Source organism: Epargyreus clarus, unplaced genomic scaffold (genome assembly GCF_041222505.1).
Source record: "Epargyreus clarus isolate Ecla_fem2 unplaced genomic scaffold, WU_Ecla_fem_2.2 ptg000002l, whole genome shotgun sequence".
Taxonomy (NCBI): Eukaryota; Metazoa; Arthropoda; class Insecta; order Lepidoptera; family Hesperiidae; genus Epargyreus; species Epargyreus clarus.
Window position 1 is genome coordinate 5018149 of NW_027332210.1, and position 22530 is coordinate 5040678.

A 22530-nucleotide genomic window follows, 5' to 3' on the forward strand; every position below is an offset into this window, starting at 1 on the left:
GGATCGAATTCTGGGAAGCAGTTGGAAATTCTTAAAGTTTCGGATTTGGCCCTGAAGGCCTATTTGAAAAATTCACCCTGTATAATTGCAAAGACTATAAAAAATATAAAATATTTTAAAATAAATAGTAGCTGTAACTTAACAAAATAAGTCGTATACAATTTTAATATCTATGAAAACAATGTAATAAATTCAATCGTATACAGCTTTTTTATATTTTATTATGATCAAACAAGTTTATTTTATCCGGTTTTTATAAATATTTACTTAATTGTCAAATGACATCTCAATAAGAAAACACCAAAACTTGTTTTAAAACAGTAGTTCTAATACATATTATGACTATTTACATTTCTACCAGACATTTTAAATTTAAAGTATTTAGTGTCAAAAAATATTCTATACCTTTGTATATTTTTATTCCTTTGTTTATTCCTTTAATAAACTGAAAAATTTTGGTACAAACATTTATTGTTAATGAATTTTATATTTTAGCAAATTAATAAAAATGTAGGTACATATACAATGTAGGTATATTATGTAATATAATATATGGTAGACTACAGCATAACTTCTGTTATTGTGGTAAGGGAGACATACTTTTTCAACACGTTTCTATTTAGTCAGGAGTAGCACATCTACGGCTGACCTTAGGTAATTTTATCGAGGGTTTATTGTCCAGGATGTCCATAGACAGTACTAACCACCTAGCATCAGATTGCATGCCAATTTGCTATACCTATGGAAAAAATCGTTACATTTAGTTTAGTTTTAAGATTTTTTTTTTAAGATTTCAAAAGCTCTATGTTTTCTACTTAAACAGAATGATGTCTCTACATCGACTCTACATTACAGTTGCCGCAATAAACGTCTTACTTTAATTTAACTGCTTAATTTTATTTTCGTTTGAACAACAATAAAATTATATTAGTCTTATTAAAATACAAACTAAGAATAAATACGATTTGTCCGTGTACTTTAATGTTGGAAAGTAAATAAAAAATAGGTGGTACTCGCATTTGAAGGTGGTAGAACCCTTTGTGGTTAGACACCGGCGGCACCACCGCCACACCTATTTCTGCCTCATATCAGCAGTGTTAAGCGCTGCTGTGTTCTAGTTTGAAGGGTGTGGTAAGGGGGACATTCTTTTCCGACGCTTTCCAGCTTAGTCCTCAGGGATAGCGGCGGATCTGTGGCCGACCTCAGGCAGGAATATCTAATCCTATCCGGGGTCAATTACACACGTCCATGTGCGGCAGTAGCTTCTTACCATCAGATGGACTGCATGCTCGTTTGCTACTCCTAAATTGTAAAAAAATAACAAAAATCACAGTTCCCGAATAAAATTTACTCCAATAACACGTAAAGCCGCGGTCAAAAGCGGGCGTGTAAATAAAAATTCATTGCAACCGCTGTCGCTCCCATAGTTCACGGGAGTAAATCGGAGCCCATAAAGTTTTACTATCCGTTTTTATGTTTGTTTGAGGCTCAATATCGGTTTGACCCTCCGACGGGGTTTCGATTGCTGGCTATTGGAGTTAAGGGTAGGGTTACAGTGACAGCGGTAATATGATAAGCGATAGCCTAGTACTATGATTTAACTTTTTCTATGCATAACTATGAATCATACGTATAGATGTTGATTATGGTATGTAATTATATTAAAATACCTATGTAAACACATGTGTAAAATATATTTTTAACAGTGAAGGCAAATATTTTCATAATTCATACATTATTGGCAATCAATTAATAATCTTTCTGATTATAAGACGAAACCCATGCCTAACAGTGGCACTGACCAAAGCACGACTGAAAAGTATTATTAGGGTAAACATTCAATGAAGCCATAGCCGGCCTATTTGTGGTTTTTGAATAACATTTCTCAAACCAGATATGCCCAGTCTACGTTATTGCTTTAACCGCGGGAAGAGATATTGCAACAAATTTCTAAATCATTGAAATATTTAATAAATAGGTAATTTAAAATTTAAATCATGTTTAAAAGATTAAATAAAGCATCGCTCGTTAACTGTATTTTTTTCGTTTTATCTTTCACTAAGAAACAAATTCTTGATTATTTTATTGTTATTATGATGAAAAAGGGATAAATTATTTGTAATTCTAAGTTTCGATTATTTGAAAGTTAATCGATTATGGTTTGTTCCGAATGCTTTGAAGTCGCAAGCTCAAGCCGTCACGTGGTCGTAAACTGACTACTAAAAAGTTAGTTTAAAACATTAGTGACATTAGGATGGCATGTGTCACAATGGGCCTATTAAATTGTGACGACTATATAGTATAAGTAATATATTCTATTATTTACCTCATTGCGTCAATAATTCGTAAGCTTTCAATTATTCATAGTCCTAAATTTGACTATTTAAAATTAATGGTCATGAAATGTTTTTTTTTTCATTTAGTTGCCTTTTTATTTGTCTGAAATAAAGGAATTTTATTTATTTTTTTTATTTATTTACAGTTTTTCCATTTCACTAAATAGTTACCCTTATCGCTTTAACTAGCTTCTCTTGTAGTGTACTTCAAGGTTTACGCCACATGAGCAGCTCAGAAGCACAAAGGAGCCGAACACATAATTATCAATACGTGTTAGGACGTGTTAAGGGTTTTAAATGTGGAACGTAAAGTTTTTAGTTCCGTTTAATGGCTTTCAATGTTTTTATTTTATGACCAGTTTTAACCACTTTACGTTTACCCACTCGTACATGTACAATTAATTTTGGATTATTAAGTTGTAAATTCGTTTTATATTTTTTTATGATGAAAGTTTTGTTGATTTCATTAAGGCTATGAGAACATAAGCTCGCGGTATTTATAGACTTGACACAAATCAAAATTTTACATTTTATCAAAAATAAAACGAAAATACTAAATTTTACACATTCTAAAAAAATACTAATTTATTTATCAAATGGAAGTAGAAAATGGGCATCTATTTGATAGGGAGATGATGCTAACGCCCATGGAGACGCATGATCAACTCCAAACAGAATTGGAGTCCTTCCTGTGATCTTAAATCTCTGTTGCAGATGCCTTCAGGTTGAAAGAAATAAATCCAGTAGAGTTCGACGTGGTTCTACCGCCATACCAATTTCTAGTCCAGTTCTTGCTTTTCGGTGAAAAGGTCTAGAAGTTGGTTGACTTACATTTACATATCAGGACGCATCTTTGTCTGGCGTCAGGTAGGTACATAGAGTTGGTTACAGAAACCACTTATACTCATGTGAACTTCACGCACTTTTACTACTTCATTGCCATTAAAAAGACAGTCCTTCAACATAACAACTTCTACATTCCTAGAAGCAAAGCTTTTTCCAAGAACATGTAGAGCTAAACATTGTAGAGTTCACACAATTGTATCTCAAAGTAATTAAACATCGAACAAGCGATCATTCATTCCGCTCCATTCATACGTTCATTCATTCCTGAAATAGCTGTTTATCGTACGAAGGAAGTCATAAACATCTCAGCTCTACATCTCTATCACTCATTGACTTATGTCAACTGGCTTTTCTTTATTGTGTGAGGAAATGACTTGTGCAGTATATGTGAAGGGAAGATAAAATATAGAGTCGTTTTTATGATGCTGAGCTTTAAGCTTTAGCTTGAAAGGACATAAAAGAATCTCTACCTTTGATGGTAGAGCACTTTGTGGTTCGACTCGGAAGGCACCACCGCCATAATTATGTCTACCTAATAACAGCTGTATTAAGCGTTATTTGGAGGGTAACGCTAAGGAGACATATTCATTCGTGCGTTTCAACTTAGTCCTCAGAGTTAGCTACGCATCTGTGGCCGATCTTATGTAGGGCTCTAATGTATTCTGGACTTCATTGCAGATGTATACGGAAGGTGTCGGTGACATCCTCAGGTGGGCTGCATGCTCATTACCTATTTGTCACATTTAAAAAAATATCTGCACTCATCGCCAAATTCTAGATTTCCTAAGGTTACGGGTCGGGATTTTTTTCCCGACTCCCAGCCTATTGTATTGTATTAGTAGTAAGTCGTTGTATGCCATCAACGACTTACTACAAATTGATAAGTTATTCCGAAATATATGGGAACAAGTGTTCTTCCACTATATATTTCGGGACTTATTGACATATTAGGGGGAAGAGGGATAACACTTTTTGTTTTAAAAATATTGACAATGTCCGATAAATAGCTTTGCTTATGGCACAAAACCAATCATTGATTTTTGGTTAAAGTTATGAACGTAACCATCCATTATAATATGAACATAATAATACAGAACATGGCCATAGCTGAATAGATCCGGTAGAAAACTCAGTTTGTCTTTTTTCCATAATCAAGAAGTATTGTAGTATATTTATTATGTACTTCTTTTTGCCAAGGTATTTGTGGATTGATATAACATCGGTCAAACATAACGTTTCATTTTGATCGCACCACATAATTTGTAATGTTTATTTTCAGATAAAAAACTAAAGTACTTTAGCAATTCCTGGATATCACCGATAGCTTGACCTACTCGTATAATGTCCATTTAATGATGTTTATTGTTTCGCATAAATTTATATTTATTAATTTTTGATATATTTATTATCCGCTGCGAAAGTTCAACGTAAATATTTGCATGCTCTGACGGACATGCCGATAAACGAGATAATTATATCTTAATGTCTCTTTTACTGAACAATAATTGTTACAATATAATTATTATGGTTGCGCCAATAAATTATATCGTCGGTCATTAATTATTTGTGATTGAGAAATGTGTCTGTTGATAAAGTCTGGAGTGGTTATGTCTTTTAGATTAGTAAACACTTTAGGGGAAATAAAATGGAATATTATTATTTTATAGGATTGATAAAACTTATTTTATTTTTATAGACCGGCCGTGGAAGACTAAATAATATTTTATATTAAAGAATTGAATAAATTGATTGTAACACGGCAGGTAGAGGCAGTGCGTATCAAATTTTGTATTAGATCTAAAAAAACAAAATGTCTAAAAAAGTTCTAAAAGTGTGTGAAGATGACTTCACACCTGGTCAACACTGTGGACTTCATGAGAAGCCCCGTACCTGTCAATGGGACAATAATGGGTTGACGACGATATTCTTTCTTAGTTATTTGGGAAGCAGTTAAGAATTCCAACCCTATTTATTTTAAAATAGAGGTATTTATAGGAAATTAAATGATGTGCAAAAATTTCAAGTCAATTAAATATGAAAATTTCGAGTTTTGCACACACCGAAGAGAGCGACACTTACATTGCCGTGTGTTAGTGTGAGTGGTCTAGTGAGTAGGTCTATAATACAAGTTCGTAATAATATCCATAAATCATATAAACTATCCAATAAAAGTGCCTATTAAATCATTATTTGTGTACCCTTAGTATGAGGTTCTAGGTTTTTACAAAAAATACTGTTTTTGTATTTGTTTACTCGTAAGTATGTCCCATACATTTCCAATCAATTCTGATACAGTCCGCTAAGGGTGCTGATTGGAAATGTATGGGCAAATACGTAAACAAATACAAAAGCAGTCATTTTTGTAAGAACGTTAAAAACTTATACTAAGGGTACAGGCTTCAAAATAGAATAGGCAACGTGACAGATCGCCTTCACACGTCACTGCCAGTAAATAAGCGTGACTTACGCATTAAAATATTATTGGTATTAATGTTTATCTTGCTTTGAAGATATTTCTGTGAAATAATATAATTAGTTTATACGGCAAAACACAATTTTAGGTCACATTTGCCACAGATATAGGGAACTAACTCCTTATAATGCAAAGTATACTTAAATCAATAGGTATACAAAAGTGTAAAGTGATTATAATCGTAAATATGTACAATTGTAGACACATACAACAATTGAGATTTATTTATACTTATTTTCAAAGATAATAAAACCTGTCATCGTTCAACTCTGGTAGCATCAATTCTCTACCTTCGTTTTTTTTATAATATAGGAGTAGCAGACGAGCATGCAGTCCACCTGATGGTCCACCACCATGAACATCTGTATTCAACCAGATAGAATTAAATATTCCTACCTGAGGTCGGCCACAGATGCGCCGCTAACCCTGAGGACTAAGCTAGAACGCCTCGGAAAAGTATGTCTCCCTTACCACACCCTTTAAAACGGAACACAGCAGCGCTTAACACTGCTGTTATTAGGCAGAAATAGGTGTGGCAGTTGTGCCGCCGGAGTTGAAATAGAAAAGGGTTCTACCACCTTCAAAGTGTTGTGTTTTGTTTTGAGGGTATAGTAAAGGAGCTACATTTGTAGAGGATGTTTTAATTTAGTCCTCGCACTTGGAAGGTTCTGTTTTATCATCAAATTTTCATTTGTTTTTTTAGTATTTATTTTTTTATATGTGGCAACCATAAAAGTAAATGCATTTTGAAAATTTGATAAAACGAAACATATCGAAAAAGTGTTTTTTATATGGTAACCCCCACTTATTTCCAATTTTTTTTTATTTTTAGTATTTGTTTTATACCACCTTTATACATACACTGTAAAAATGTCAAGTGTCCTATCTATTACGGTTCAGGAAATAGAACCCTGTGACCATAGATATATTATCCTACTGATATAATATATCTATGCCTGTGACAGACGGGCAGACAGCGAAGTCTTAATATTAAGGTTCCGTTTTTACCCTTTGGGTACGGAACCCTAAAAATCTAGTTTTAAATTCGTATAAAATAATCTATTTGCCATTAAGACGTTGTGGACTAAATCACTTTATCCGTTTTGCTCGCCAATTGTGAAACGGAATAATTATCTGGCGACGTGACACTGCTGCCATCTATACGCACCATTGGCGCGAAATGAGCGTGTCTAAACCGTGTTCCTCTTGTGACTTACTCGTTTCGCAACTGAATCATCTTTGAAATATCGTAGCTGTATTCCACCGATGCACTATCGATATCGCCGTCAGACATGAGATTGAAATAGAGAGATGTAATACCTACATACATACATACAATTTTGTTTCGTATGCGAAATTACCTATAAAAAATGTAGCAAAAAATAGAGTGTAAAACTGACACTATATAGTCACTTTGAAAATAAAAAACAGATTTGTATTCAGTCTGTCTTGAGATCTAGGGATCAAATATCAAACATGGATTTCAGATTAATCGAAGCCATGCGCATGCGTATGAAATAATTGCTAATCACTTTATTTAATTGTAAAGGAAAACATCGTGAGGAATTTCCACACGTTGCTCTGTTTTACATGTCTAAAACTTTTCTATAAAAGTTCGGAGTAATATGAGAAGTCTATCAAACAATTTGGCTGGTAGATTATGACCAAAACCTCTCCTTCTAAGCGGAGACTCTCACAACGAATCAAAGATAACACATATGTGTTAATTAAGAGGCTAGTAAGGAACAGACCTAACTTCAGGCACATTTGCCAAACTGAGGCCCATGAGCAAGAACAAAGGTAAGCCTGTGGCCTCAAAATTAACAGGCACGCAACATTAAAGTGATTAATTTAGGCAATTAAGACCGAGAGCGCCGCTTTGCGTACAAAATTAATAAGTTATTTTTAATTACAGAGTAATTGCGTACACACGATGTTGCGTTCTTAAGATTAATTAGTATGAAATGATGCGATGAGTGCTGTCTGAGTGTCTTACTGTTAAGGGGCTGGCGACAAACTATTGACTATTTATCTCGCTTCCTATAAACATATTATCTTCTCAACAATTTCTCTTCTCTTTTTGCTGTTTTGTTGTTTTTTTTTCATCGTCGTCAACCAATTATCGTCACACTGCTGGGTACGGACTTCCTCTCAGAATGAGAATAATTAGGCCATAATCTACCGCGCTGGCCAAATGCGACTTGGTGGACTTCACATAGGTACAGATGTGCAGGTATCCTCAAAATGTTTTCATTTACCGCTAAAGCAAGCGATAATAAATTTCTGATACACACATAACTTTGTAAACTCAGATTGAACCTGGGATTTGATCCTCGAACCCCTCGATTGAGAGGCCGAGCTTCACCCACTAGGCTATCACTGCTTTGTTTCATAAAAAGTCTAAAATCACTTCCATTAATATTTTCCATTAGTAAAAATCCTTTAAGGTTTTTCAGTAAAACGGAAATCAATATTTAGCATTCAGATGCTTGGTCGAGGGACGAACTCGGAATCTTCTGCGTATCAGACCAATGATCGCATCTCCACACAAATTATTATTACCTAACAAACAAACAAAAAACTTAAACCATTTATCACAATAAAAACATATTTTTCATGTTTGAAATAGATTTTTTATTCATATAAAAGTGTTTTATTTTCATCGCTTAGCTTGTAGTTGTAACGGTAGAGCAAGTCCTTTACAACGAAATTAAATGGTACGCAAAGAGAATTAGTTCGAAATTAGTTTCCTACTGTGCTCTATTTGTTTTTCCTTGTACAAACAAATATTTCTGTGGTGTATTTTTGTGATATATTTCAATTTGGTAATTATTATGTAGCTAAATATTACGTGTTATGTTGTAATTATAAGGTTCCAAGATGTTGAAAGTCGATAATGTTTGAGGAAATAATGATGTTTATTTTTTAAGTTAGTTAATAAAAGAAACATAGTTGAACTGGAGCGAAATGTTAGTAGCCGTTTGTGTTAGTTTAATAATTAATACTTATAATATACCTATTTCTGCCTAATCACAGCAGTGTTAGGCGCTGCTGTGTTCCGTTTTGAAGGGTGTCGTAAGGGAGACATACTTTTCCGAGGCGTTCCAGCTTAGTCCTCAGGGGTAGCGGCGCATCTGTGGCCGACCTCAGGAATATCTAATCCTATCTGGGGTTGATTACAGATGTTCATGAGCGGCAGAGGCCACTTACCATCAGGTGGACTGCATGCTCGCCTGCTACTCCTATATTATATTTAAAAAAATAAGCACACGTAGTGTAGATATTTTTATAATATAGGAGTAGAACATAAGCATACAGTCCACCTGAAGGTGACTTGTCACTGCCAGGCATGGATATCTACAACCAACCCTAGATAGTTTTAAAGTAACATCTGAGGTCGGTCACGATGCGAACCTACCCCTGAGGTCTAATTTGAAACACCTCGGATAAGTGTGTCTCAATTACCACACCCTTCAAACCAGAACACAGCAGCGCTTAACATTGCTGTTATTAGGTAGAAATAGGTGTGGCGGTGTTGCCGGAGTCCAACCACAAAGAGTTCTACGACTTTTAAAATCCTATTTCACATTAAATACCTTTTTATAGAACGCATTAATATGTTTTTTTTGGTACAAATTAAATGTATCTAGAATTCATTAACGATCTCTAGAACACTTATATAATTATTATGATAATAAAATAAATTATTACAAAGATGTCACGTACGCCGTCTACGACTTACGAACTTAGACCATAATAAGCAATAAGTAATCATAATATCGGTATAATGATAAACAAAGCCATTTATATGTGGAACAAACAAATCGTCCATGTAGGTAAATCGGTTGCTATAAATTATGATAAAAATTGTTTTCGGACGCAAGAGTTAATTGTTGTAAAAAATAAACATACAGGCTGATGAACTGTTTTGTTTTTTTTTTTGTAGTGTTCGTCAAGTGTTCGAAATTTGAAAATTTGAAGATTGTTTTATTTATTTAATGTAGTCAATAGCTAATGACAAAGAAAAGAAGAAGCGTAGGTGCCTACTGAGGCTGAGGTTTTTATCTTTGCCTGTATTTATTTTTTATACAGTTAGTTAATTGTTTTATCACTTATTTTTTATATTATATCCCAGATAAACTAAATATTTTTGCTGTCCATACATTTCATCATTCTTTAAAAGCCTTTAAAAATCGAACATGAGATAGAGCCCTGTGACAGACGGACAGACGGAGAGACTGCGGAGGCTTCGTAATAGGGTAACCCCGAAGGGTAAACACGGAACCCTATAAAAGAAAGATTTGAGTAATTTTTCTTTGACAACCTCACTTACAAATGTTGTTAAGTTTTATTACAGTTGCTTAAAAGGCTTACAGCGTTTCTCTGGGATCCGGAGTTACATGTTTTATGTATTTTTTTACTATTCCCTTCTCTTTCTTCTTCTTCACATAAAATTTTCAAAATCAACACGTTCTAAGATAGTAGATCCAGTAAGACAGCCACGCCTATTTCTACTGTACAGCAGTTTTCGGGCAGGGCAAAGATACCGGCGTATTTTAACAGAGGCATAGATTAGTAAAGATTACTCACTCCTAACATGAAAATGTACCCAGTTTTGACATTTGAAATAGTTGCGTAAAAAAGTTTTGCCACGTCTCCGTGCTAAAATGTCCCTAAAATATCTGAAATAATTATTTATTTATTATTTAAATTACGCAGTATTAGTTATTTATTCGTTATTTTTTTCTAAAAATGTTTTTATTTGTCAAGAATTCAAAAAAAGAACTCACTAATAAGCCATTTGTGGCTTAATTCAATTTCAAGGCAGCGAAGTATCTTTACTAATCTATGAACAGAGGTAAGACCTTGTGATCAACTTCAAGAGGAACTCCTGCTCTAATTGGAGTTGCTCTCAAATGTCCAGTAACCTCGATTACTTCAAACATAAAAAACGTTTTAATCTATTATTAGGTATATAAAAATCAGTTATAGGCTAGTGGTTAAGAAACTGGCTCTTGATTGAGAGGTCAAAGGTTCAATCCCAGGCAAATTTCAAAGGCACGTAAAGTCTATCAATACGCACTTGACCAGCGCGGTGGACTATAGCCCAATCGTTCTCATTCTGAGAGACCGGTGCCCAGCAGTGGAACAATAATGGCTTGATGATGATTATATTACTTACGTATTTTATAGTTACGTACTATTATTTATGTAAGTCTGATTACTCCGTTCTGCAAATAGCCACTTGTCAATAATCCCAACACCCTTTAGGCACTAATCGTTATCGATACGTATGTGACCCGACCCCACCGATATGGGACAATTAACTTTAATTGATATATTTAAATTAGCCTCAAATGACAACATCGCTTATCAATTTGATATTACTGAGCTTAATTTGTATGATGTATGAGATTATTTATTTCTCATAATTCTGACTTATGTACAAGTAATGCTATTTAGTGGTGTAACTATAATATAGGATAGCTGCGGCAAATCCATTGCCTGGGGTCCTAAGAACCTTTCAGCTCACGAATACGTACTACAGTGATTGTTAGGTCCAAGCGAACTTTCTTTCGCTAATTTATTCACTTTTATTTGGTTATTTTTGAGCTCGCAGCATCTCGGGCCCTGCCACCCTATAGTCAAGCCACTGCTGCCATGTTCTCTTCTGTAGGTACTTACAAAGCCATCCTTTTTTATTATATTAAATAGATAATAGAATATATTATATTCTAGAGGTGGTAGAATACTTTGTGGTTCGGTTCTTACAGTACCGCTACAAGGTGGTTTGAAGGTGGTGAAACCCTTTGAAGTTCGACATCGGGTAGACTATCCCTACACCTATTTCAGCCTTCTATAAGCTGTGTTGTGTTCTGATTTGGAGGGCGTAGGGAGGCAGGCACTTATAGGAGCAATTTTTCAGTTTAGTCCTCAGATCTGTGGTCGACCTCGAGTCGAGTGTGACCTCGACCCGTTATTACAGATGCCCATCGTCAAGTGTGTACTTCCATCTTGAAGAAATAAGATTTTATAGTTGTAGAACCTTTCGTGTAATAGTAGGGAGGGAAGAAGTAACATGAAATACTTTTCAACTATGCCCTCAACTCTAGCAACGCATCTGAAGATTCTTATTCTGTTTGGAAATTATTTTAAAAGTCTCTGAACGGCAATACCTATTCGATTTCTATCAAGCGAACTGCATATTCATTTGTTAACAGACTTTTATAAAAGTACTAGCTGACCCGGCAAACGTTGTGTTGCCATATAAATAAAAAAATGTTAAGGGTGAACAACCCTTATCACTTTGGGGTATGAAAAATAGATAGTAGCCGATTCTCAGACCTACTGAATATGCATATAAAATTTAGTGAAAATCGGTAAAGCCGTTTCAGAGGAGTACGGTAACTAACATTGTGACACGAGAATTTACGACGATTAAAGTTAGTATCAAGGTGAAATATAAATAAATAAAAAAGGTTTTTCAATGTCAAATTAGTATATTTAACTACACAAGTACAAATAACAATGTACACATAAGAATCTATATATACAAAAAATTTCAGCGAATCTATAGTAAAATGAATGACAATTTTGTACTGAAATCAATATTTAGGGTTAAAATATCTAGTTTGGTTTACATTCAGAATACTTCCAAAATTAGTTATAATTATTATGTTGTTTTAATATATAGATAGGTACTAAACTAAGACTTATTCTATATTTACAAAATAATTTACATTTCCTTAAATTTAATGTTATAATTTCCCGTGACTATTCTATTAACATACTTATTCTATAAAATATTTTTAAAATATGGCCGAAGGGTCTATAGTATAAACATTGTATTACTCTTTAACCAAAAGCAATGGTAGAATGGATAGAAATAATAAATAAAAATATAGTCACTAGTAAAACCTCGCCTGCAGAGAGTAATGTTCGAGCGTATTTATGAATGTATGTCTCATTCCTTGGCACGCCCATCAACATCATCATCAACCCATTACCGTCCCACTGGGCACGGATCTCCTCTCATAGTGAGAAGGATTAGGCCATAGTCCACCGCGCTGGCCAAGTGCGTATTGGTAGACTTCACTTTCGTTTGAGATTATTTTTTTTATATAAATCTCTCAGGTATGCAGGTTTCCTCACGATGTTTTCCTTCACTGTTTAGCAAGTGATAATTAATTTGTAATACGCACATACCTTTGAAAAAATCAAAGGTGCGTGGGATTTGAACCTCGGACTTCTTGATCGAGAGGCCGAGTTTCTTAACCACTAGGCTATCACTGCCTTTAGCACGCCCTGCAGCCCAAAAGTCTTGATAGATTTTAACATATGAGGTGTTGTTGGATTCGTCTAAGTTGTGAGAGTGGCATAGGCTATATTTTTAAGCAGTCGGGTTTTTATTATATAATAATTCTCTAGAATCATATAATCATTTAAATACAATACAGTACTGTACCCTTAGTATGAGTTTTTACGTTTTGATAAATTTGGCTGTATTTGAATTTGTTTACGTATTTGTCCATACATTTCCAATCAGCGCCCCCAGCGGGCATCAGTAGCACTACCATGAGTTGGCATAGAAACGCCACTGTAGAAATTGTAAATAGAAAACTATTGTCATTTTGCTAGTGAATAACATAACTACTATCGTTACGGTATTTCTTGACAACGTCTGTCAAATTAATGACTCATGGGACCGAATTTGTATGGCAATAGATCATAATGACATTCGCTAGCGATTTGATTTCGATAGGTTTTTTTTCGTAACGAGTGGCTCACACTACGGAATTTAGTTCTACGAGTAACCACCAGAGGCGCTGTACAATTTTTTATACATTTATATTACGCAGTCGCTAGCGAGTAATACTTTTGTAAACTCATGGTAGTGCTACAGAACTGGAAATGTATGGGAAATACGTAAAGAAAAACAAAAAACAGTCATCTTTGTAAAAACGTAAAAATTCATACTATTATACAGAAAACACAGATAAACATTATATTGTTTTAAAATAGTTTGAAATCAAATATTACAATTTTACACGCAATTTTTTACATGAATAGTTTTTATTATATATTTATTGTGTACACTTTTACAACTACACTGAGCAATATTGAGTATCTCAGAACGATTTTTGAGTTTGTTAATATCATTTTTGTCTTTATTTCAAGTTCCAAAATAATTAAAATTATAAGTAGCCGTTGACTTATAAAAACAGAAGAATCGTATTGGTTACACTTTAATGGTCTTGTTATCATTATCTTAGAGCGCTTGTAGACTTGGAAACTAAATTCCTCGATTGTTTAATAAAATCGACAATTATCAAAATAATCAAGAAATACTAGATATTATTACTACATTATTATGTCGTATGCGATAATCCAGCATAGGAATTTAGTTAACTACGATAGTGTAATTCATAACAAAAACGTATGTAATTATGAAAATTATAAAAAAATGTTCTATATCACTGACAATGATACTGCAGCAACAGTACAAAAATGTAACTAAGTAAATACCGAGGATTTTCTGAATCAATCGTTTTCCAAAATGAGATTAATATACACTTAGAAATCTCTAAATTCATCTAAATTCATTCACTTAGAAATGTCTTGAGCAGAATGAATCCTTTCTGAACTGCAAAGCGGTATAATAACCACTAGCTCTACTAGATTTATACAGTTATAGTCCGCGTAAAACTGCTAGTCCGCTCTGAATATAGGATTGAATCGCGTCGCCATAGCAAATTGTATGACTACACCTGCTCGCAACAACTTCAGCGCGGACTAGCAGTTTGGCGTCGACTATACCATCGTTCAGTAAAAAACAATCTTTACAAGAACTACAAGCGCTCTCACAAAGAAATTTACAAATACAAAACAAAATCACTGCCCACTAGTTTGGCCACTCGGGGACGGCGACCCCGGTACTTGGGGCATCGCGAGGTGTGGTGGCAGACCCATCGGTGGTAGCGGCCTCCCCATCAGCGGGTGCGGGAAGTACTGCTGGAGGGGGTGGGGGTACATGTGGTGGGGGTGGCGGGAGAACTGCGCCATCTTGAGTTTCTCTATCTCAGCCTCTTGCACGCGTTTCGCTTTGGCTCGACGGTTTTGGAACCAGATTTTTACCTGTTGAAGAAGGAAGCTATTGTAAATAATGTGTTGTGTTTTTTTATGAAAACGAAAACGAATACGTGAACTTAAATAAATTTAGAAAACTTCAATAGCGTGTAGCGCAATCTTTTGTTGCCATCAAATCGAAACAAAATAGGTAGATATATATAATGATCATTAATAAAAAATAATATTGCTTAGTGGTATTCGTCTGAGTTGCAGAGAGAACAACAGAAGTCAAGTACACTGTTCGCTTAGCGATGCTTACTATCATGTCCACGATCTTAAGTAAGCTATTTATTCCCCAAATTTGTTTATGATCGTGATTTTTACCTATCTTTCAGAGCGAAGAACGGAACTCTGCTTGCTCAGCAATGCTAAAGCTTATTTTTTAGAATACCTTCGGTACTCTTAACAGCGTGGCCTCGTAAACTATTTATCGCTCAATTTCTTTAGTCTCATAATATTTACCTGAGTCTCCGAGAGTCCGAGCGAAGACGAGAACTCCGCTCGCTCAGCGATACTCAAGTAATGCTTGTCGACGAACTTGCTCTCGAGTGAACATAATGCAAAAATATTTCTTGCTTAATTTATATTAGTGTCGTGTAATTTACCTGAGTCTCCGAGAGTCCGAGCGAAGACGAGAACTCCGCTCGCTCAGCGATGCTCAAGTACTGCTTGTCGACGAACTTGCTCTCGAGTGCGCGGAGTTGTTGCGCGGTGAACGGGGTCCTGGGTTTGCGGTTCGGTTTGTGCTTGCGAAGGTTGCACTTCAGTTTCGGTGGCTCTCCATTGGCATCTGTGGAAGAAGAGTTTGAGTAAGTAAGGGTGTTTTTAAATAAAAAATTACGTGGTATAGATGTAACAAAAATACTGGTAGCTTAGGGAAAAATGTGAAACTTAAAAACGCTGTTATGACCAATGTGATTATACAAAATTGCTGCAAGAAATTTTCTACTAGAACTTTGTTGTTTGTAAATTCAAATAAAATTTATTTCATCATTATTATTCATGTAAATATTAGTAATAGTAATTATTCGTAATATCAATCGTTTAATCCAATAATACTAATAATTTTCTCTTCAATATAAACAATAATTTTGCGTTTTTAACCGTATTAGAGAATGCTCGGTGAAAATTGCCATCACCTACATAAATTAAAATTTATTTTAATCTAAGATAACTTTACGGAAAGTTAATAAACATGCTACCGAACAGATGTTTTCGATTAAAATATAAACAAACAAAAAACAAGTTTTCTACCGTTGATAGTTTTGATAGGAACAAATTTATTCAAGAAGTTTTATACGATCAACTAGCTATAACCCGCGACACCGTTCTCTTTAAAATGTATATCATTTATTATTAAGAATTTGATTCCATTAAATTATAAGGAAGTTTTTATTAAAATCACTTTTCAAAACTATATGTGAATGTTTTAATTTAATAGCTTTATGTTTAAGCAAGCCTATTATAATCTTTTCATCAGTATCTCATCTAATGCTTAATGATTGGATTAATGATTTTTTATAATAGGTATAGCACTGTGCTAAAGGTTTCATGGTAAGGTAACCGCCTATATGTAATTAATCTCAGATAAGATTAGATTCTTAACTGAGTTCGGCCGCAAATGCGCCGCTACCTCTGAGAGCTAAGCTGGAATGCCTCCCAAATATATGTCTCCCTTACGACATCCTTCAAACCAAAGCACAGCAGCACTACAAATAATAAAGACCTATAAATGCTTATAATAGACCTATAAAATAAACTTTAATACCTATAAATGAATGTAGGCATTCAATTCCCAAAAATATCTACACTACTAATGACTCAACTATCGAACCTCATTTTACGTCCATCTGTAAATTACCGTATAAACAGAAAAAAAACAATCTTCAGTTTATTCATAGCTTGTAGCAACAGTACTAAACGTTAATTAAAACGTAGCTATCTACCTCGCAGCTAATTTAATTAGCCATCAGGTGCAGATTAATACGGACATTTCAGAAGCAATAAAGAGTACATGGAGCTATGAGGGAGACTAATATACGTACTATGTAGGTAATGGGCAGCGCCTTATATAGCGACTTTTAAACGACTAGGTTAATATTTTTTTTAGTCAAATGTATTTTAAGATATTTTTGGCTTATTGGAGACTAAGGCAAAGGTTTCTTGTGGATTGAACCCGTGCCCAAAACTGGGACACATTAGAATTACAAATTTAATAAAGCATTAAATTAATGATATTATTATAAATACTGCGATAAATAAATACTTACGTATCTAACAAATATATCTTTAATCGATTAGATCTTAAAAAAAAAACTTTGTATCTCTTGTTATTTTATAAAGATAATATATTTATGATAATAACTGAACATTTAAAATAGTTAAGCAAGACGTAGATCCTATATCTTATAGAATAACGAAGACATCTTACGCATTGATTTCAGAAATCATTTATCTAAACGACGTCAGTTGCCGGTCGGGTTGATAAATGAGGCCACTCCCTTACAACTCACTAAAGGGAGCCGAAGTGTAGGCTGTGGAATGTCGCCCGTTCCTTCCATACCTTACTGGATTAATAAATCGCATAATAAAACTTAAAATAAAGGCGAAAGGAAGTGACCCGCGCGCCGGACCGATAACATCTACGAGGTAATTTTTAACTTATTTAGCGATGGAACAGCCGTATTAGTACGCAAATTGGTGGATTTTACTGCGCAGGCCGGTTAGAAATATTTGATGGACGCCCACGTGTAAGAATACCAAAGGTTTTATTCTACTATACTCGTACTTAGGGAGCGGTTCTTGCCGCGCGTGCGCTCGAATGCGTGCGACTTGTTTCCTATCGTTTCTTACGCATACGCATACTGATCATAGAGACTGCAATGAGTTTATGTGTGTGTGTGGGACACGCGTGTATGCGATAACATGCGTGTCTGGAAAAACGCGCTTAACACTATTATGAATTTGAATAACTTTTGTCGACAAAAACGTAAACGAAAATGATTTTTATGCATGTGTTTCGCTTACCTACGTCTTATAGAGATTAACCGAGATGGTAATGTAGCCATTTTGACTTTCAATCCACTTCTTTAAAATTAAAAACTACGACAGTCGAATAATTCTGGAAAATTATTTACTTCTCAAAAAGTCTTTTAAAATAACATCGCATATAAAATACAAATAGGTGTAGATGGAGCATTACAAATTGTTAGTAGAATTAGTCGCTAGATGTATTCCAAGATACAACAGTGGAAATTCGGCTTTCTGTGTCCAAATACAGCGAGATGAGATCTCTTGATAACGATTGCAACGGTATCTCGCGCGCTTTAGCGATCTCCGGCAAAATAAAATTAATACGCAATCTGAATGTTATTCATTCAAAGTTTTATTGTTGATACCAAAAGAATAAAGATATTGCTATTATTGATCCGTTTCGTATAAAAGCAACAAATTAGTCTTCCAGTGTTTATTGGTGTTTGCGAACAGCTCAGTTATTTTTACGTGGAAAGTTGTGCGTTGATGAAGTACTATACATACGTTTATCGTGGGACAAAGTTTCGGATGTAACACATTAGGTATACTTGTTGTATTTAGATTCTGCGCGCGTTGAAACACATAATTTATTTGTAATATTTATATTTTCCTATTGGTTGTTTGATTAGTTAAAACTTGTGTAAACTAGTAGTTTTGGAGCAAGCTTCGAAAATGTCCTTTTTTGGTGCACAAAAAAATCTCCGACTTTACAGCTGAAAACCCACGCTATGCAGCTTTTAGGACGAAAAATATGACAGTTGTTTATCGCGAAAGCAAGTGATAATTAATTTCTAACGGACAAAACTTTAAAAAATCAGCGCGTCCCTGGGTATTGAACCTCGGACCCCCGATTGACAGTTTTAACCACTAAGCTATCACTTTTCCAGTAACATTATGTTGACACAACTAATTAGCATTCCTCATTAGCTAGCAAAGTAGTAACGTTGCGTTGCCTAATTTAAATAATTTTCATATTCCTATTAATCACGGCTTAATGTTGATTTAAATTAATTCAAGATTAGCCAGAAACAGCCGTTTAGTCATATCTATAAACTAATTACTACAATGCTAATTAACTACTTGATTGACAACTTGTGTGAAAGTTTTGCGATAAAAGAATAAGCGGTGCTTAATAGGTGGTTGATGAAAATAATGATAAGGAACTTGTCCTATAGTTAAATAATAGTATGCGATAAAAGCGATACATAATAATAAATAGCAATAAATAGCAGTAGCAAAAGTAAATAGTGCAATGAGTTACGTCGATATATTTTGTAAAGAGAAATGGTTAGCGAAAAACGTACCAATTTTGTATTTTCTAGTTTACTACGTCGTTTTATTTTGGTCAGCGAAATGGCAAAATTCGTATTTTTAATATTTTCTACGGTTTACAAAATGATGATACAATTTAATCAAAATGCTGGACATTAATCCTCTTAAAATAAATTCAAATTTTATAAATTTTGTGGAGAATAATTGAAATGAATATTATTCAGAATATTCAATTCAGGTACACCAAAACATTGGAAAATTTCATTATTACGTTGTCTACTATTCTATTCCCATTTGCTATTACGTGTACATAGGTACACAAATATTCAGTTCACAAATATTCCTTCACCGAAATCTTTCAACACTTGCTAGTTACTCGCTCAAAGTGGACTAATTGTCTTATTCAGTAATGAGTAGTTGGTAATATTATTTGTACTGTGTGGGCATTTTAATAGATATAACTTGATCTAAATAAACATTTGCTTTATTAAAAGCGTAAGCTGTCAGAAGGTGTGATAAATGAGTTATTAAAACATATTAATGTATAAGATAATTAATGTCTAAGACTATCGGACGAGTTATCTGGCGTTGAATTGCTTTTATGAATAAACTAGTTTTTGCACGCGGATCTGTACCCTTACCAGGAGTATTTACGTTTCGACAAATATGACTGTTTTGGTATTTGTTTACGTATTTGCCCATACAAATTCCAATCAGCGCCTCTAGCGGATTGTGTCAGAACTAGGAAATCGTGTCGTGTATGTGTCTTCCAAAACTCATAACAACTTTTAATATATTTTAACTATCTATTTCATAAATTCGAGTTCAATCTCAGACTATCTTGAAAAACATTTGTGGTTCAGTGTACAATAATATTATTTCCGAACGAAAATATCATAATAGTGTCACGGCGTCTTAATATTAACATATCAATTTTGTCAAACAACATCATGTCGCTTAATAGCTAATGGGCCACAAAAAAGAGAAAAAAGTAAATTATGGGACAGACGAAAAAAGCCAAAGTGTATTAATGTCGTGTTTAGCGGACGTCAAAGCGCCTGCCGACGAACGTACTGAAATAAAGTTAGGGCGGCTACACACGTGCGACTTTAAGCTGAGCGGACAAAATAAAGAGTGATGAAGAGTTTGAAGGTTATTTATTTAATACATACATAGGCTTAAAACTAACATCACAGTCTTAGTGCACCAAGTAGTAATTTTCCAATTAATGATTATAGTAGATAATGTTAATTAAATACTTTTAAAATACGTTTTAATTTTGTGTCTAGCGTTTAACATGTGCGACTTTGAAAAGGGCTGTCGAAACCTATTACGTTGAAATTTACTGCATATTTAAATTTAGTCATTAAATATTGGACGACGGAATTTATGACTTATAAATTGTTATTATTATTAAAGTGTCAACGTCTAGTCACATTTTTGTTTAACAATAAACGAAATAGAAGACATAACTAAATTATCTATTCGATTTAGTTAAAACAAAACAATAAAAATTGGTCAAACCGCGGGAAAATAAATTTAGTAAGCTACTTTTATAATAAAAAAATTAATAAAGTGTTTAATGAAATCCCTAGATAATTTATATTAATCTGAAACCCTAGATTTATATTAATTTAAAATACGATAGGAATGTTAAAAATTTGGCAAATCCAAAAGTGCACGACTCATAATGCTCATTTAATTATGAAATGTAAAAAAAAAGAAAAAAAAACTTAAGTCGTTCAAATTTAATCATTCGCATTCAGTGACCTACAATCGTCGATTAGAATTAAAAAAAAAAATTAACTCAAATGATGGATTTTTTCACAAGTTACAGTGTTTTCAGGTTTCACACATGACGGACAGGAAAATTTTTTGACCTATTTTGGTGTTTTTTTCCAATTCTATTGCAGTAAATCAATTTTTAAAAAGTATGGAATTAATCTCCATTAAATTATCTTGACAATAGTATGCAAAATATCTTGATTCCGTGAACTATCAAGGCTATAATAATAAAAATAGCCGCCAAAATGAAGCGAAAAAAATTTTTCGATCGTAAAGCACTCTCTGAGTCGTGCAATAAACAAATCACACTAAAATACTTCTATCTTTTTGAGAACTACTTCAAACCTATTTAATTATATTTTAATGACACCCTTTCACACCAGAAGCAAATTGTACCACTACAATAATTGCACAGAAAGTCCTTCTCAACTTGAATCTTAATTAAAATTACTATTGCGACACAAAGTCGCGTTATGCAGAAAGCCTTAAACCTCGTTGCTTCTAAATTACCTCCTTTAAAAATACTTGTTGGGGAACTGTCGGGCCATTCTTGTTAATTGTTGAGAATCGACTGCAGATGTTAGCTTCTGGATTTACTGTGACTGACTCGCAGAGAGAAATATGAGACGTTTTAACTTTTACGCTTGCCATTAGGTGCGATTGTCGTACTGTCGTAAGTAATGTTGTTTAGACGTTGTTGATTTATTAACGGGAGTGCGACTTTCCGTTTCATTTTGTTTATAGGCGATTCTTGAAAGAGTTGAAGTAGGGCAATCTCTATTAGGTTAAAGGCAAAGATATATTAAATAAATTATTAACTGTGTAACATTAAATATAAATATGTCATGTAATTTATATTTATTACTTAGTGGCAGTAAAATACAAAAATTGAGACAAAGAAAGCATGAATATTTTGTTTAAAACGTTAAATATTTTGCGATCAAAGTATTTCAAAAAGATTAATATTACATATGACAAACTTTTTCGAAAATTGGCAACGTGAATAAATCACGAAAACTTTCTGTTTTTTCGATCCAACTTTATAAGATTTATTATGTACCTAACAGGTACTTACGATAAACGATATTCTTCAGGTACTGTCAATATTTTGACCCAATGACATGGATCGTCATCATTAACCCATTACTGTCCTACAGCTGGACAAGAGTTACCTCTCAAAATGACAAGGACTAGGCCATAATTTTTATATAACTAGATCGAAATATCAGTAGTAAAGAAAATTGAAATCGCCTATCATCGGTAAAGTCAGCGTAAAACTGCTAATCTGCTCTGAATATAGAAATAAATCGCGTCGCCATAGCAAATTGTATGAGTACACCTGCTCGCAACAACTTCAGAGCGGACTAGCGGTTTGGCGCGAACTATAGTTTATCGCGGAGCTAATTAAAAGATACTGAGTATACTAAGTACTTATTATACTAAACTACGTAAATTAAGTAAGTAAGTAAAGTATACTAAGTAAATTAAAAGATACTTAGTATACTTAGTATACTAAGTACTTAGTATACTAAGTATCTTAGTATACTAAGTATCTTAGTATACTAAGTATCTTAGTATACTAAGTATCTTTTAATTATCTCCGCGTTAACATTCAAAATCATATCCCCAATTCTTCAAACTGTTTTCCCGACCGTA

At 33.9% G+C, this 22530-nt stretch overlaps 1 protein-coding gene across 1 annotated transcript in view; it reads right to left on the reverse strand.

Annotated features, from left to right (window-relative positions):
- Nucleotides 1-13561: 13561 nt before the first annotated feature.
- Nucleotides 13562-22530, reverse strand: part of LOC140746421 (uncharacterized) — a 37247-nt gene continuing 28278 nt past the window's right edge. Inside the window, exons 2-3 of the mRNA XM_073078562.1 lie at nt 15390-15574; nt 13562-14790 (exon numbers count right to left, since the gene is read on the reverse strand). Of these exons, the coding sequence (XP_072934663.1) occupies nt 14548-14790; nt 15390-15574 (428 nt within the window). The 3' untranslated portion in view covers nt 13562-14547. The remainder of the gene's footprint in view (nt 14791-15389; nt 15575-22530) is intronic.